The sequence below is a fragment of the Hypanus sabinus genome, chromosome 6 (assembly GCF_030144855.1).
Source record: "Hypanus sabinus isolate sHypSab1 chromosome 6, sHypSab1.hap1, whole genome shotgun sequence".
NCBI classification, from domain to species: domain Eukaryota; kingdom Metazoa; phylum Chordata; class Chondrichthyes; order Myliobatiformes; family Dasyatidae; genus Hypanus; species Hypanus sabinus.
Window position 1 is genome coordinate 152,980,576 of NC_082711.1, and position 16,246 is coordinate 152,996,821.

Below are 16,246 nucleotides of genomic sequence, written 5' to 3' on the forward strand. Positions count from 1 at the left end.
CTTCTTTGTACTCCCTCTATGGCAAGAATGTCTTTCTTCAGATTAGGAGACCAAAACTGCACACAATACTCTAGGTGCGGTCTCACCAAGGCCTTGTACAACTGCAGTAGAACCTCCCTGCTCCTGTACTCAAATCCTTTTGCTATGAATGCCAACATAGCATTTGCCTTTTTCACTGCCTGCTGTACCTGCATGCCCACCTTCAATGACTGGTATACAATGATACCCAGGTCTCGTTGAACCTCCCCTTTTCCTAATTGGCCACCATTCAGATAATAATCTGTTTTCCTGTTCTTGCAACCAAAGTGGATAATCTCACATTTATCCACATTAAATTGCATCTGCCATGAATTTGCCCACTCACCTAATCTATCCAAGTCACCCTGCATCCTCTTAGCATCCTCCTCACAGCTAACACCGCCGCCTAGCTTCGTGTCATCATCAAACTTGGAGATACTGTATTTAATTCCCTCGTCTAAATCATTAATATATATTGTAAACTGGGGTCCCAGCACTGAGCCTTGTGATACCCCACTAGTCACTGCCTGCCATTCTGAAAAGGTCCCGTTTACTCCCACTCTTTGCTTCCTGTCTGCCAACCAATTCTCTATCCACATCAATATCAATATTGATGCCTGTCGTGGTGTGTGCGACTGGGAACAGCCCGTCCCGGGGTCAGAATGTTCTGTTACGCATCTGCTTGTGTTGAACCACGCCCACTAAGCAAATTCATACTTTACAAGGAGGTGGATCACCATCTCTTCCCTACCACAGCCACCCTGAGGGCAGTGCATATCGGGGATGATACTTCACCTGACTGTCAAGGTCACTCTCTCTGTCAGCAATGTGAGATCGTGGTGAGTTCTGGCAATGAGTCATACCGACAGATGACATGGACTGTTTCCTCAGGGAACCACCCCACAGTACCATAGGGTCTCAGACCTGCAGCATCTGCAGGTCGTCCTGTGCTGACCACTGCCAAATGCACTTGTGGTTAAAGGTGTTTACTTGGAGGATCTCGCCTGCTGAAGACAGGCAGTGTAGCAAATGGCCAGTTGACTAGTGTGCAGACCCAGATCTATCCTCCGCAACACCAGGGACAGGGAGAGTAGTTGTTAGCATAATGAGGTTGTGGGTTTAATTCCCACTGCTGACTTAAGGAATTTGTAAACTCTCCCTATGAACATGTGGGTTTTCTCTGGGTGCTACGGTTCCTTCCCATATTCCAAGGACGTGCAAGGTGGCAGGTTCATAGGTCACATGAGTGCAATTGGGCTGGTCAGGCTCACTGGGCCAGAATGGCCTATTACTGTGCTGTATCTCTAACCTTAGATTTAGCACTAGAATTAAACCTTGGCATGTGGTGACACTTGGTGCCCATGTGCTTTAGCCCCACACACAGACTGCAGGTGGCCATCAGGCTGAAGACAACATTGGGTACAATTTGGCCCCCATTCTGTGATGAGTTGTGCTTTAGGTCTATAGCAGCCAATGACAAAGTGATTACAATTGGGAGGGGGGGGGCCTGAAGGTGGATTAAGGAGATGAAAATAGACTTAGACATGCACTTACTTTAAAGCCAGATAAAGAATTATATAATTGTGTCTTGTTTAAACAGAATAGCAATATTCTATTATTAAATGCATTTTTCTAGTCACAACATTTGATATTTTGTTTATTATATCTAATGGCTTGATAAGATACAATTTAAACTAGGTGAGTGCAATCTGATGCAATTGGACAATGTCAGAGAGATATTTTAGAAGCATGGTGCAATCAATAGTGTCAAAGGCTGGAGAGAAGAGGAAAAGGAGTAATTTATCTTTATTACAATTTTATGGCTGATACAAGCTGTTTCATATTATGATGGGATCAGAAATCCAACAAGAGGAAGTATAAAATGCAGTTCCAGGAATGATATGTACAGACTCCTCCCACTTGTGCACCTGCATGGGCCCCAGCTATGCCACCCTTTTCGTTGGCTGTACACAACAGTGCACGTTCCAAGCTTTCCCTGGTAAAGCTCCCCACCTCTGCCTGTGCTACAGGGGAGCTGCTTCATGCACCCATACTGAGCTTGTCAATTTCATCAACTTTGCCTCTAACTTCCACCCTGCCCTTAAATTCACCTGGTCCATTTCTGACACATCCCTCCCTTTTTTGACCTCTCCGTCTGCATCTCTGGAGACAAACTGTCTATCAACATCTTTTATAAACCTACTGATTCCCACAGCTATCTTGACTATACCTCTTCTCACCTTGTCTCTTGTAAAAATGTTATTCCCTTTTCTCAGTTCCTTCATCTCCATCGTATCTGTTCCCAGGATGAGAGTGTCCTTTCTAGGATATCTATGTCCTTCTTCTTCAATGGAGTTTCCCCTCGTCCTCCATTGATGCTGTTCTCACCTGCATCTCCTCCATTTCCCGGGCATCCATGCTCACTCCATCTTTCCACACCCTCAACAGGGATAAAGTTCCTCTTGTCCTCACCTACCACCCCATACAACACATCATCCTCCAAAACTACCACCATCTTCAATGGGCTCCTCACACCAAACACATCTCTACCTCACTCTCACTCTCCACTTTCCACAGGAATTGCTCCCCCCTTGGTTCCTTTGTCCATTCATCCTTCCCACTAATCGCCCACCCAGCACTCACCTCTGCAAGTGAAGGAAATGCTACGCCTCTCACAGTCCTTCCTCGTGAGGCAATGCCTCACCTGCAAATCTGCTGGGGTTATCTATGGTGTCTGCTGCTCCCATTGTGGCCTCCTGTACATTGGTGAGACCTGACATAAATTGGGGATCCACTTTGTCAAGAAGAATTTCTACTCACCTCTCCAATCAGATTCCTTTTTCTCCAGTCCTCTCCCTTCTAGTTCATCCTTCTTCCCACCCTTTTATTCTAGCATCTCATCCTTTCCTTCCAGTCCAAAAGAAGGGTCTCAGCCTGAAATGTAAATTGCTTATTCATTTCCATGGATGCTGCCTGACCTTCTGAGTTTCTCCAGCATTGTGTGTGTGTTACTGTTGACTTTCATCATCTGCAGAACCTCTTGTGCATATGACATGTACAGACGATCAAGGTGGCCAGAGCAAATTAGGAGCCTTAATATGGGATGGTGAATTGTAAATGTGATTGGAGGAAGGGTGGGGTTGAGGATTCATTTAAATAATGGGGCAGCATGGTAGCGTAGTGGTTAGCACAAAGCTGTGCAGTGCAGGTGACTCAGGTTCAATTACTGCCGCTGTCTGTAAGGAGTTTGTACGTTCTCCCCGTGACTGCATGGGTTTCCTCTGGGTGCTCTGGTTTCCTCCCACAGTCCAAGCACATACAGTTGGCAGGCTAATTGGTCATTGTGAATTGTCCTGTGATTAGGCTAAGATTCAATTGGGGGTTGCTGGTCAGCGTGGCTCAAAGGCCCAGAATGGTTATGTTGTGTGCTGTATCTCAACAAATAAATAAATTTATAATGGCAGAAAACTGAATGAGAAGGATATTGCCTGATGGGTAAAAAACTGAATGAAAAACAACTTGAGCAATATCAGTCAGTAAGGAAGCAAAGGAGCAATTTCAGATTGTCAATGGTACGCTAAGAACCAGGGAACAAGGTAGCTGTCATTGAGAAGAGTGGAAAGAAGGCAGATGGTGATGTCGGATAGAAACCAGAGAAAGATTCAGTAAAAGCCATATTAACATAGAGCACTAGTAAATTTCCCACTGCTTGCCAAGTAAAAGTGAGGGGAAAAAAGATCTAATACATGTTCTGCACCATTGTTTCATTCTTTCATAGGTCTACAAGATTATGAGAGGCATAGATAGGGTGGATAGTCAGTACCTGTTTCCCAGGGCACAAACAGCAAACACCAGAGGGCGTATGTACAAAGTTAAGGGAGGGAAGTTTAGGGAAGACATCAGGGGTAAGCTTTTTACACAGAGGGTTGTGGGTGCCTGGAATGACTTGCCAGGGATCGTGGTGGAGGCTAAAACATTAGGGGTATTTAAGAGCCTCTTGGATAGGCACATGGATGAAAGAAAAATAGAGGGTTACGGGGTAGTGTGGGTTTAGTACTTTTTTAAGGAATATAGGGGTCAGCACAACATCGAGGGCTGAAGGGCTTGTACTGTTCTGTAGTATTCTAGTGTTCTAGTGTTCCAGATCTGCTGCATTGCAGACAAACTGAACATTTATTCTCCAGAGGAGGTTCAAGGAAATGACCCTGGAAATAAAAGGATTAATAAATGAGAAGCGTTTGATTGATCTGGACCTACTTCCTGGAGTTTAGAAGAATAGGGAGGGAGGTATCTTATTGAAAACTATCAAATATTGAAAAGTCTAGACAGAGTGGAAGTTGAGAGGATGTTTTCAGTCATAGGGGGAACCAAAGACCAAAGCCTCAAAATAAAAGAACATTTTTTTAAAACAGAGATTAGGCTGAGTTTCTTTAGCTAGCAGATAGTGAATTTGTGGAATTTTTTGCCACAGGTGATGATGGAGGTCAAGACATTGGGTAGATTTAAAATGGAGGTTGATAGGTTCTTGATTAGGCAGGGTGTCAAAGGTTATGGGGAGATGGCAAGAGAATGGTGTTGAGTGGGATAATAAATCACCATGATCTAATGGCAATACAGGCTCGATAGGCCAAATGGCCTAATTCTGCTCCTGTGTCTTATGGTTTTATGGTCTTTCTATTGTACTTTTGAAGAGCAGTTCAGACTTGGGCATTTTATTATGGTGTGCAGATCTATCATGTTCTGAAGATCAAGGTCTCAGATCTTCCACAGATCTCATGATCTACTGATCAACAGTGACCTCAGCCCTCCTATATGCCTCAAAGACTTGGATTACTGTTTCTTAAGATACATTCTTGGTAAAACAATATTGATAGTATAGGCAAACCAATGTCAGAGCCTTTTTTGCAGGTCAATATCCCCAGCATTGAAACCCTAGTTACTCTCAGTCAGTTGCATTAGATAGGCCATAGTGATCACATAACTGGCATCAGTCTCCTGAAAGAAATAGACCATTTGGAACTCTGGTGTGAGAAGAGGTTACCAGGCAGATAGAGAGAAAGATTCTACAGCGTGTTCACAGCTTCAAAGCTTAACTTAAAGATGAGCTTTATTTGCCTGGCGGGAGGACATCAAAACACAGTGAACTGCGTCATTTGTGTCAAATGAAATGAACAAAGATTGTACTGGGGGCAGCCTGTAAGTAGCGCCACGCTTCTGGCGCCTCAGCAGCATACCCACAACTAAATAACCCTAGCCATAACTATACATCTTTGGCGCACCCTAAGGAAAGCCACGCAGTAACAGGGATAGCGTGCAAACTCCTTAACAAGCAGCGGCAGGAATCAATCACTGGCACTGTAAAACAGTTGTGCAAACCACTAACCTGCCAAGTTGCTCTGTGGCCTGGCAGAAGCACAGCGTCCACACTGATTCCCGAGAATATCTCGCCTATGACTGCAAAAAATGGAGAAGGAATGTTCAGGATGGTGTTGTGAAACTTGAGGCAATGCTCGTCCACCGAAGCAGAGAAAAGGGTGCACAGATGTCAAAGGGGGTACACGGTAGACCACCACACAAACTCTCCAATGGCTCACCTGATCAACCAAATTCAGTCCTATACATGGGAGACACTGATGTTTCCACATTAGCCTCAATAACAACCTAAGAACTGACTAAATGAGAGTGCAAGTAGGTCACCCTTGATCCTTAGACACTGCACCAACTCTTTGGTGCATTATTGACTGCATTGGTGCTGGTATTTGCACTCATGACAAACGTGAAAATTTCATCACTTTTGCTGCCAATTTCCGCTCCATTCTCACCATCACCTTCACGTGGTCTACTTCTGACATGTCCTTGTCCTTCCAGTATCTCTTTTTCTCCATCTCAGAGGATGAATATTTACTACACACAAACATTTACTACAACACCACTGACTCCAACAAATCCCTTAATTATTCTCTCCCTGCCCCACCCACCCACCCCCAAACATGTATGGTGGCCAGCCAGTGGTGCGGTGGCATCAGTACCGGACCCTGAGGTGAGAGGTGCCGGCTGGCTCCTTGCAAGCTTTCCATCCATGCTGGGTTTAGTGTTGAGCTAGCAACTCGGGCTCGTAAAACAAGACAAAAAATTCTAAAGAAACGGTAAGGTTGCTGCCCGATGCACCACCAGGAGCGGACAGGCATTACAAACCTGTTCAGTGCACAGATTCAACTCGATTTTCTCAGCTTCTCAGTCTGTCGTATTAGCTCAAATGATCAGACACTCCACACGGTATTTCTACACTATCCTCCTTCTCCCTGAACTGCAACATCCCCTCTACCATAGTGGGCAGAGTCTTTCACTGTATCTTAACTATTCCCCATATTTTTGAACTCATAGGAACTCCTCCAGGTTAGGACAAGAAGGAAATTATCCCTCTTCTCACTTTACATCTTACCAGCCTCTACATTCAACAGACCATCCTTCACAATTTCCACCACTTGGACAAGATCTCAAACAAACAAACATATACCACCCCCCCCCCCGCATTTCAAAGGAATCTCACCTTTCTGTACCCAGCTACAACTCCTCACTGTATTGGATCTTCCTATCCAACCACAAGAGGTATCAAACCTGCTGAAGGGTCTCGGCCCAAATCACCAGCTCTTTATTCCTCTCCATGGTTCCCCCAGCATTGTGTGCGCATGAGTTAACAAGAGTAACTGTGAGCCAGTTTAACTCACCATGCCACTCCCACTCTGTCCTCTCAGTCTGTGGTCTCCTGTGCTGATACACCGAGGCCCGATATGAGCTCAAGGAACAAAGTCTCATTTATCATCTCAGAACCAGAATAAGGTTTTCTTATCACTGACCTATGTTGTAAAGTTACACACACAAAACACAGGTGGACGAGGGGTCCTGACGAAGGGTCTTGGCTCAAAACATCGACTGTACTTCTTCCTGTAGATGCTGCCTGGCCTGCTGCGTTCCACCAGCATTTTGTGGGTGTTGCTTGAATTCCCAGCATCTGCAGATTTTCTCATGTTTATGTTGTAAAGTTTGTTGTTTTGAGGCAGCAGCGCAGTGTGATGCATTAAAAATTGTATAAACCACAATAGGAAACATATTTTTAAACAGTAATTTGGAAATGTTATGGACAGCAGGATTCAAATTTGAATTTTCCAACTTAAGATAACTTGCTCTTTCTTTTTGTCTCTGTATAGACTGGTTATTTGCGCCTGATTCTCCTCCCTTCTGCGTACCCCTTCCCCATCAATCCACCCCCCACATCCCAGCCAACACCTCACTTTTTTCTTTCACTTTCATGTTCTGGCATGCTTAGCAATCCCAATAAACCAGAACATACATCATCACCTGGACTTCACAATATTAGAAAGAATTACACAGACAAAGGAGATTAAACCATCTATTCAATGGTCACACCAATTTGTTATGTGTGCTGAACAAACCAGGTGGAAATGGGGTCCATAGCTGGCCACTCCCCAGGAACTATGCTGCTAATGAGAGAGAGAAATGAAGAACAGAGGTAGAGGCATCTGCTACAGATAGGAAAGAGACGATTGATTTATGTATTATGGCTTCTTCCCTGATGGAAAGGTAAACAATCTTTTGGCTACAAGGACACTTCTTTGCTCGTTAACATTCTTGCTGAGACAACAGGGAGTGGACTAGTTTGATGGACATGGACATATTGAGTTGATGGATGGCCGATACCCCGTCAGTGGGGATAAAAGACGGGTCTGGGGAGACACCCTCAGACACACCAGTTGACACTGAAAGAGTGTTGTGCACCCACAGGAAGGTGGGGGCCTGGAGGATCGGTTCAGGAGAATCAGTCTGAAGCACGGTGGATGAAGGCAGACAGGTGGGGACTTGTGTGTCTGTCCGCCCTTGCCTGGGTGACGAGACCATCACGGAAGAACAGTCTAGCCTGGAACGTAAGGGTCCTAATCGATGACCCCAATGGTACGACCGAACGAGAAGACGACGGATGGTTTGCCTGCTGTAGCTCAGCACCAACTGAACTGAACTCTATATTCTCTTATGACAATTCATTTACCCTTAGACTTGGTGTTGATTCTTATTCCTACACTTCTGTATTTATCATTGCTAACCTGTTTTATGTGTATATTTATAATTTTGAGACTGTATTGCTTAGTTTACTAATAAACACCTTTAGTTTCAGTACCACCAGACTCCAACGTACCAGTTCTTTTCTGGTGGGCTGTTAACCCAGTTACGGGATACGTAACAGATTAAAGACACCCCCTTTTTTAGTTGGGTTGAACTTCCCCACTTTCCCTGCACTCCAACCAACTTGCCTACCCGTTTCTGATGAAGCGTCTTGGACCTGAATCCGTTTGCCTTTCCACGATGCGGTCTGACCTGCTGCGATTTTCCAGTATTTTTCTATTTTTGTTTCATGATCTTCCCTCACAGCCACCGCCACCACCCCATCTCACATCACATTACATTTTATCCGAAACTTTTGTAAATAAAATCCCAGTCAAAGTAAATAGAATCGTTACACGGTATGAAAATAAAATCACGCCATGTTCTGCTGCATTCCGGCATAATTCATCTCTTGAAAGTTGACTTGTTAATTAACAGCGTGTAATTAATTTTTAATAGCGCGTCTTGAATTTATATGGCATAATTAGAATTTTGAAATTATAACATTAAATAGATTGACACTATTACGGAAAAAGGTGATGTCCTGTGCACTGTGATTAGGAATTCCTCTTCAGTGCAAGAGCACAGCGACACCTAAAGACTGCTGGTAAATGTGTTTCTTGTACTTTATTAGTAACACAGTGTAGGTCAATTTAAAGGAAACTTGGAACAATTTACATCTTCGTCGTATAGTAGAAAGTTCATTTTTGTTAAACCCGGGAGAATAAGAAGTTTGATTAGTGTGGTACCGCCTCTATTAAATGTTTTGTTTCCAGAAAGTATTGCGAATTTCCTAGTTTCTAAGAATCCGCGTTCTTCATCACTCGCCTTTTCGAAGTGCCTTTAACCGCTGACATTGGTCAATACTTAGAAGTACAGTAATGTTTTAACACCTTCTGTGGATGCCAGAAGCTTCCGACACCCAAAATATTTTTATGCTTAGATTTTGAGGACATGCTGGGCTGTCAGTTCCTCAGTTTCGACTGAGGACAATATTTTGACAATATTGGTCACATTTATTTTCATTGTATGGACCTGTGCTGTATTGTTCTCTTATCACCTCAATCGTTATATCATAATATGTTTTGAATTATATTAAAATGTGTATTACGGGAGTGGTCTGCAATGTAATAATGCAAAATATTGAAATTATATCCTAATAGAAATTCGAAATAAATATAAACCACGCACGTTGATGTAATATCTCCGGATCAATCAAGCTTGCGAGAAATGCAAAACTTCCAACGTAAAGTAAAACTTCCAACACCCTGAGTTTCTTTCTATCCTTGTGCAAGAAAGTTCATCTTAACCTCTAACAATAGCTATTATTGAGCCTATCTAACCCCAAAACTGTAGGCTACTTTTCTACGGGTGCCATAATAGCAATACCATGAACCGTCTCAGTCGATGGGCTTCTTTTCCCGGTTTTCTAGGAGTTTTAACTACTAGTAACCGCACCGAGACTCTGCTAGACTGGTGTCTCAGATACTTTTAATGTTCACATTACCGAGCAGCGAGTCAGAGTTGAGTTATATTCGCTGCAAAGTGAAAGTGTAAATTAAATCATAGAACATAGAAACCCTACAGCACAATACAAGTCCTTCGGCCCACAATGCCTTCCCGAGCATGTACTCACTTTAGAAATTACCTAGGGTTACCCATAACGCTCTATTTTTCTAAGCTCCAGGAATCTCTTAATATCTGTCCCAGAATCTCTTAAAAGACCCTATCGTATCCACCTCCACCACCGTCGCCGGCAGCCCGTTCCACACATTCACCACTCTCTGCATAAAAAACTTACCCCCTGACATCTCTGTACCTACTTCCAAGCACCTTAAAACTGTGCCCTCTCGTGTTAGCCATTTCAGCCCTGGGAAAAAGCCTCTGACTATCCACATGATCTATGCCTCTCATCATCTTATACACCTCTATCAGGTCACCTCTCATCCTCCAACACTCCATGGAGAAAAGGCCAAGCTCACTCAACCTATTCTCGTAAGGAAATCTTTTGCTAAAGTAATTTTTTGTTATTTTTTAAGAAAAGGCATGCCAAGAGTAATACTATAGTTCAGGGCTCCCCAACATTTGTTATGCCATGGACCTTTACCATTAACCGAGAGGTCCGTGGACCCCAGGCTAGGAAACTCTGCTATAGTTTCTTATGTAACAATTGGGTTAATTAAAATTGGAGTCATGGTAATCAAGGCAGAATAAATATTTACAGAAATGATAACAAAACAGATGTAACGTTGATGTCTATGCAAAGATGATATAAATAAAGGCGAGTAGTAAATCTGCACCACTCTGAAGGTAACTAGGGAACCAGTGATAACCCTCTGTACTATTCTATATCAGTTTTGCTGGTAGAACCCGTGCTAGCCTTTATGTACCGAACAGCAAAATGAACCACGTGTGGAACGGCTCAGTAGGACACGGCAACAGCAGCGTGACGTGGAGCTACTGGTTGGTTCTGTCGCTGGGAATCCCGCAACTGGGCATCAATTTAATTTCCATCGTCTGCAACTGTTTAGTGATCCTCAGCAACATCTCTCCAAAGCACCCGAACAAGCCCATCTTCATTCTCTTTAGGAGCTTGGCTCTGTCTGACCTTCTCTCAAGCATATCTTCTTTCTGGATCGCCTTACTGTTCATTTATAACCCGGAGAACACTATATATGGCTCGAGAGAACTGCTGCACCCCTATGCCATTCTTGCCATCTCTATACTATCGGCCGTCTACAACTTGATCGGCATCGGCGTGGAACGCTATCTGACCCTGTCGAATGGCTTGAGACCCAGGTGCAGGATCTTCCACTACCAGCCCCGGACGATGGCCATGATCAGCTGGCTACTGGCGGCCATTTTCGGGGGGCTGCCCCTGATGGGCTGGAATTGCCTCCACGATGATGAAAAATCATCTGCCCTTTACCGGCCTCTCTGCATCGATTACCTGGTGTTTATCACCATTCCCAATGGCGTTATAACCTTCGCTTGCCTATTCTTCACTTATGTTTCCATCATTATAATTTTAAGGAGACAGAAGTGCATAATTACAGCCCAGGGTCACGTTAGTAACAGGTCCAGAGTGGCCGAGGCCCACGTCACAAGGACAAGTATCATAATTTGGATCATGACGGTAGTCTCGTACGCCCCGTTCTTTTCAGGCGTCCTTTGGGATGCGCTGGACCACTCTCAGCATGGCGACCTTCAAATACACATTTTTATTTTTAGGAATTTCACTGCCATCATGATAACGCTAAACTCTTTAAGTAATCCTATGGTCTATAGTCAGAAATTAAAAGGACTACGAAACACTATCAGTTCATTCAAATCTTCTCTTGGCAAAAGAATTCATGTGCGAACAGTAAGAATTGCTTAAAAGCATTTACCCGGACACCCATTTCTGAACTCGGAAGGAAGAGGCGCAGTATTTTCGCAGTAAGGAGTTTAGAGACGAGCCGACAAATTTAAGCATCTCTGGACGGTGTCAGATTATATTAGCTTCAACGGAGAGGGATTTCTGAGCAGGAACTCAGACATGCCAAAGTGAAGAAAGGCTTAGTACAGCAATTACATTTGTTAGCAATCCTTTTACTTCGGCAGAGTTTGCTATAAGAACGCTGACTGCAGCTGTTCTCAGTCATAGAATACAGAACAGCGTACTGAACTGGAACGTCGAACAGAAAGCGGCACTTCCACCTAATAAGTCCTACAATATCATGTTAAACCAATTGCATGTGCCTGTGATCCCTCCATCCCCGCCTGTATAAATGCCCCTTAAACGTCGGCTTCCACCACTTTCTCTGGCAGCTTGTTCCAGACGCTTACTTATGTGCAAAAAAACCTGCCTCCCACATCTCCTTTAAACATCCCCCCCCCCTCAGATTTTAAACCTATACCTTCCAGTATCTGACATTTCCACTCCAGGCAAAAGACTGATAATTCACCTTACTTTTATATATAGTACTCAGCATCAGGTCTCAGTCTCCATTGGCAGCATCCCATGAAAACACTCCTGCATCTTCCCCAAAACCACAACATCTTTCTTGTAATGTGGCAATTGGTCTTCACACAATATTGTCGTCTAACCAAACTTTTATACTTAACATTCAGACTGATGCTACATGCCTCTTTACCAGCCTACCTACTGTATTGCCACATTCAGGGAGCTATGAACTTGACCCCCAAGAGCACATCAACGTTCCCAAGGGTGTTGTCATTTACTAAATGTTTTCTGCTTGAACAGACCTCATGCGTGGCAGGATTAAATTTATCTGTCATTTTTCTTGACTTATTTACAATTGGCCTATATCCTGGTAGATCCTTTCTCACTCACCACAAGCCTGACAATTTTTGTTTTGTGCTTTACTTAATTCATTCAGTCCTGTGCACTTGTCAACTCCATTTCCTAATCGTCTATCATTTTCAGGAAAAACCTCACACGTGCAATTCTTTCTCTAAGGGATACTACTAGTAATGCTGAATTGTACGTTGATGCAAAGAACATTTCACTCTGCAGTCACCTCAAGGAATAGCTGAATTGTCAGTCACTGATGGTGTCATATTTTACCATCTGCTCAGAGTATTTGATACTTTAAGGGTAAAACTAATTTCAGTATTATTGGTAAAATCTCTTGCTTTTCTATTGCATTGCAATTCAGTAATTTTGTTTTACTAAATATCTTTGCAGAATCAACTAGTAGATACAATTCTGTTCATTAGTTAATTGAGGCTAATGACTTTTGTTCAGGCTAAATTTTGTTTTTATTATATGTACCACTGTAATGTGGTGACTTGATGTGTCAAAGCTGTGTGCTAAGTACAAGCTATGCTTCTCAAATTTGATCTTTCTTAACAATAAGTGTGTGATTGAACGGAAATAAATGTTCAGCAGTATTCTAAAATTATAGCTCTTGTCTGAGCACTTTTCTCCTCTATTATATTTGGAACATAACATGAAAAAAACAAACTGCTGGGAGACACTCAGAGGAGTAGATAGCGTATGTGGAAAGAGATATAGAATTAATTACTTATTTCCAGTATTTGCAATTTAAAACACAAATTACTAGGTATACTTTCCTGGAAAAGAAGATGCTTTTGCAACTCTTCAGGCATGATAACAAATATTTCAACTAATGCAATTTCCCCACTACAAATAAAGCGTTCGTCAATGAAATTCTGTGCTAAAGTAAAACTATCAATGTGGAAACAATCAAATGGAGGGACACACCAGTATCAGGTTCACACTCAATACCAATTTATTCAAAAACATTTGAATAACAAAGTATGAAGGTGTCCTTGCATCATTTTTGACATCTCCTGCTTTTTTATGCAGATCAAGAGTTATCTTGGAACACATACATATGGCTGGAGGAACTCAGCAGGTCAGGCAGCAACCATAAACAGTTGATGTTTCTGGCTGAGACCATTCATCAGAACTGGAAAGGGGGGGGGGGGGAAGTAGCCAGAAAAAGAAAGTGGGGGAGGGGAAGGAGTACAAGCTTGAAGATGAAAGGTGGGATGAAGTGAGAAATTAGGAGGTTTATCTTACCAAAGTGTTTTGGCCTGAAACGTCAACTGTACTCTTTTCTCTGATGCTCCCTGGCCTGTTGAGTTCCACCAGCATTTTGCATGTGTTGCTCGGTTTATCTTGGAAATTAGCTTATATTCATTTATTCACAAATTATAGATATTGTTAGCAAGAGTAATACTTAATACATTAGAAAAGGGAGTATGACTACTGTGTTCTTTGCAATAGGGAGGTCTAAATTTTGACCTGTAACTTTGAAGTGTTTTGTGGATGACTGCAAAGCTCAGGCAAGTCACTTGCAGTAGGCTACTCATCCTTTGACTTGCAACAATTTGTCTTCCTTTGCAGTCAGTCTTTGTGTAATGTTTTTCATACATTCTATTGCATTTCTTTATTTTCCTGCAAATACCCGCAAGAAAATGAATCTCAAGGTAGTATATATGTGCATTGATAATAAATTTTACTTTGACCTTGACTTTCGCCTTCCATGTTATGTTATTGAAGAGTCTGAGATATTGGCAGAAAGATACAATTCTGTGCATTTGACTATGTCAGCTGTTCCTTAATGTGTGTAAGAGGCAACTGTCCCAATCTTGACACACCTCATTTATTGTGAGAGCAATCTTGAAGGGTCAATTTTAGTAGATATTATTCAGTCATGGTCAAATCCAGTATCTTGGAACACATACAAAATACTGGGGAAACTCAGCAAGTCAGACAGCATCCATGGAAAGGAATAAACAAACAACTTTTCTGGCCGAGATCCTTCATCAGGACTGGAAAGGAAGGGGGAAGCAGCCGAAATAAGAAGGTGGGGGAAGGGGAAGGAGTAATGGAAGGTGGAAGCCAGGTGGGTGGGGAGGGGGAGGTTTATGTTGAGGTTACGTGATTTATCCGGTTTCAGGTCTATTTTGTTTTGTTTCCATACAACAGTGTTGATTGCCCAGCCGGCCTCTCAAAGTCCAACCCTGCATCCCCATCGTGAGAGGTGGAAATGGACAAGGCCGGCCAACAGGGCTCTGGTGAAGCTGTATGGCCAATCCCCTGTACAGTGGATACAACATAATGCAGAGGCATTGGTGACCTCCAACCACACCATCGATCTTAGAAGATGGAGATTAGAGATCAATGGTCTGTGCTCCACTTGAGAGCTAAGAGCCTTGGAAACATGGAAAACCTACAGCACAATACAGGCCCTTCTGTCATGAGGTGGGACAAGAGTGCTGAGAGAGGACCCACATGCAGGACACAAACACATCTTTCTTAGGTACAATAAAATAGCGTTTATTACTCGCTACACAGAAGATCGGGAAATCGAGGACAAAGAGGAACATGAACCTCGGACTAGGGACTAGGATCGCCGCGGACCTGGGACTTGGACAGGGGATACATGGACAGCCGCGGACCTTGGACTTGGACTTGGAGACTGGGACCTTGATTCACCGCCACCAGACACTTGGGTACCATGGATCGCTACAGCCAGAAACGTGGACACCAAAACACAGGACAAGGAATCTTGAACCAGGACTCCTCCTCCAGATCAGTCATCGAGCCAGGACTCTTCTTCAGGGGTAGACACGGACAAAGGGCATGAACGTCGAGTTAGGTCTCTGCCTTCAACTCAGGCACCGAGCCGGGACTCTTGTTCGGTGGGGGTAGACACAGACAATGGTTATGAACATCAAGCCAGGACTCCACCTTCCACTCAGGCATCGAGCCAGGACTCTTCGAGGGGTAGACACGGACAAAGGGCATGAACGTCGAGTTAGGTCTCTGCCTTCCACTCAGGCACCGAGCCAGGACTCTTCGAAGGGTAAGCATGGACAAGGGGCATGAACATCAAGTCAGGGCTCCGCCTTCAACTCACCCCTGGCAGATTGACCTTGCCTGGATCCACTCTGGCGATGGAAGGCGAATTGCTGGTACGCCGATGCGGGCTGGATCACTCTAGCTTGTCGTAGCGGTAGTGACTTGCTAAGGCTTCTTAACACTCTTGCCCCGAACGGCTAAAGCCAGGGGCTTATAAGCTGCCGGTTCGGGTCGGGGGTAGATTACCTTGATTGCCAAGCTCAAGGGACGCGTGAAATGGAATTAGGCGTCAATGGTCTGGATCGCAATCTAACTAAATTTAAAGGGGAACCGATCCGGACCATGACACCTTCGACCCACAAAGCTGTGCTGAACATATCCTTATGAGAAATACCTAGGATTATCCATAGCCCTCTATTTTTCTGAGCTCCATATACCTGTCCAGGAGTCTCTTAAAAGACCCTATTGTATCCGCCTCCACCACTGTCACCGGCAGACCATTCCACGCACTCACCACTCTCTACGTAAAAAACTTACCCCTGATATCTGAGATAACTCAGAAGGAGAAGGTTGCCAGGCTTTTGAATCTCTTATAAATATCAGACCGGTTAAAGACATCAGAGAACAAAATAAACTTTAACATCTATCTGGTAGTTTCAGAGTCCTCCTTACTAATATAGATTTCTAGATAAATTAACTAAGGAATATTAA

At 43.6% G+C, this 16,246-nt stretch overlaps 1 protein-coding gene across 1 annotated transcript; it reads left to right on the forward strand.

The window, feature by feature from the left end:
* The first annotated feature begins 10,597 nt into the window (after window positions 1-10,597).
* On the forward strand, window positions 10,598-11,575 carry LOC132395202 (lysophosphatidic acid receptor 1-A-like). The gene has a single exon (XM_059971491.1). It carries the CDS (start codon window positions 10,598-10,600, stop codon window positions 11,573-11,575), a length of 978 nt encoding a protein of 325 aa, XP_059827474.1.
* The last annotated feature ends 4,671 nt before the right edge of the window (window positions 11,576-16,246 follow it).

Excerpts from the sequence above, each read along its gene's own strand:
- LOC132395202 (XM_059971491.1), top strand. The coding sequence starts at position 10,598 with ATGAACCACGTGTGGAACGGCTCAGTAGGACACGGCAACAGCAGCGTG.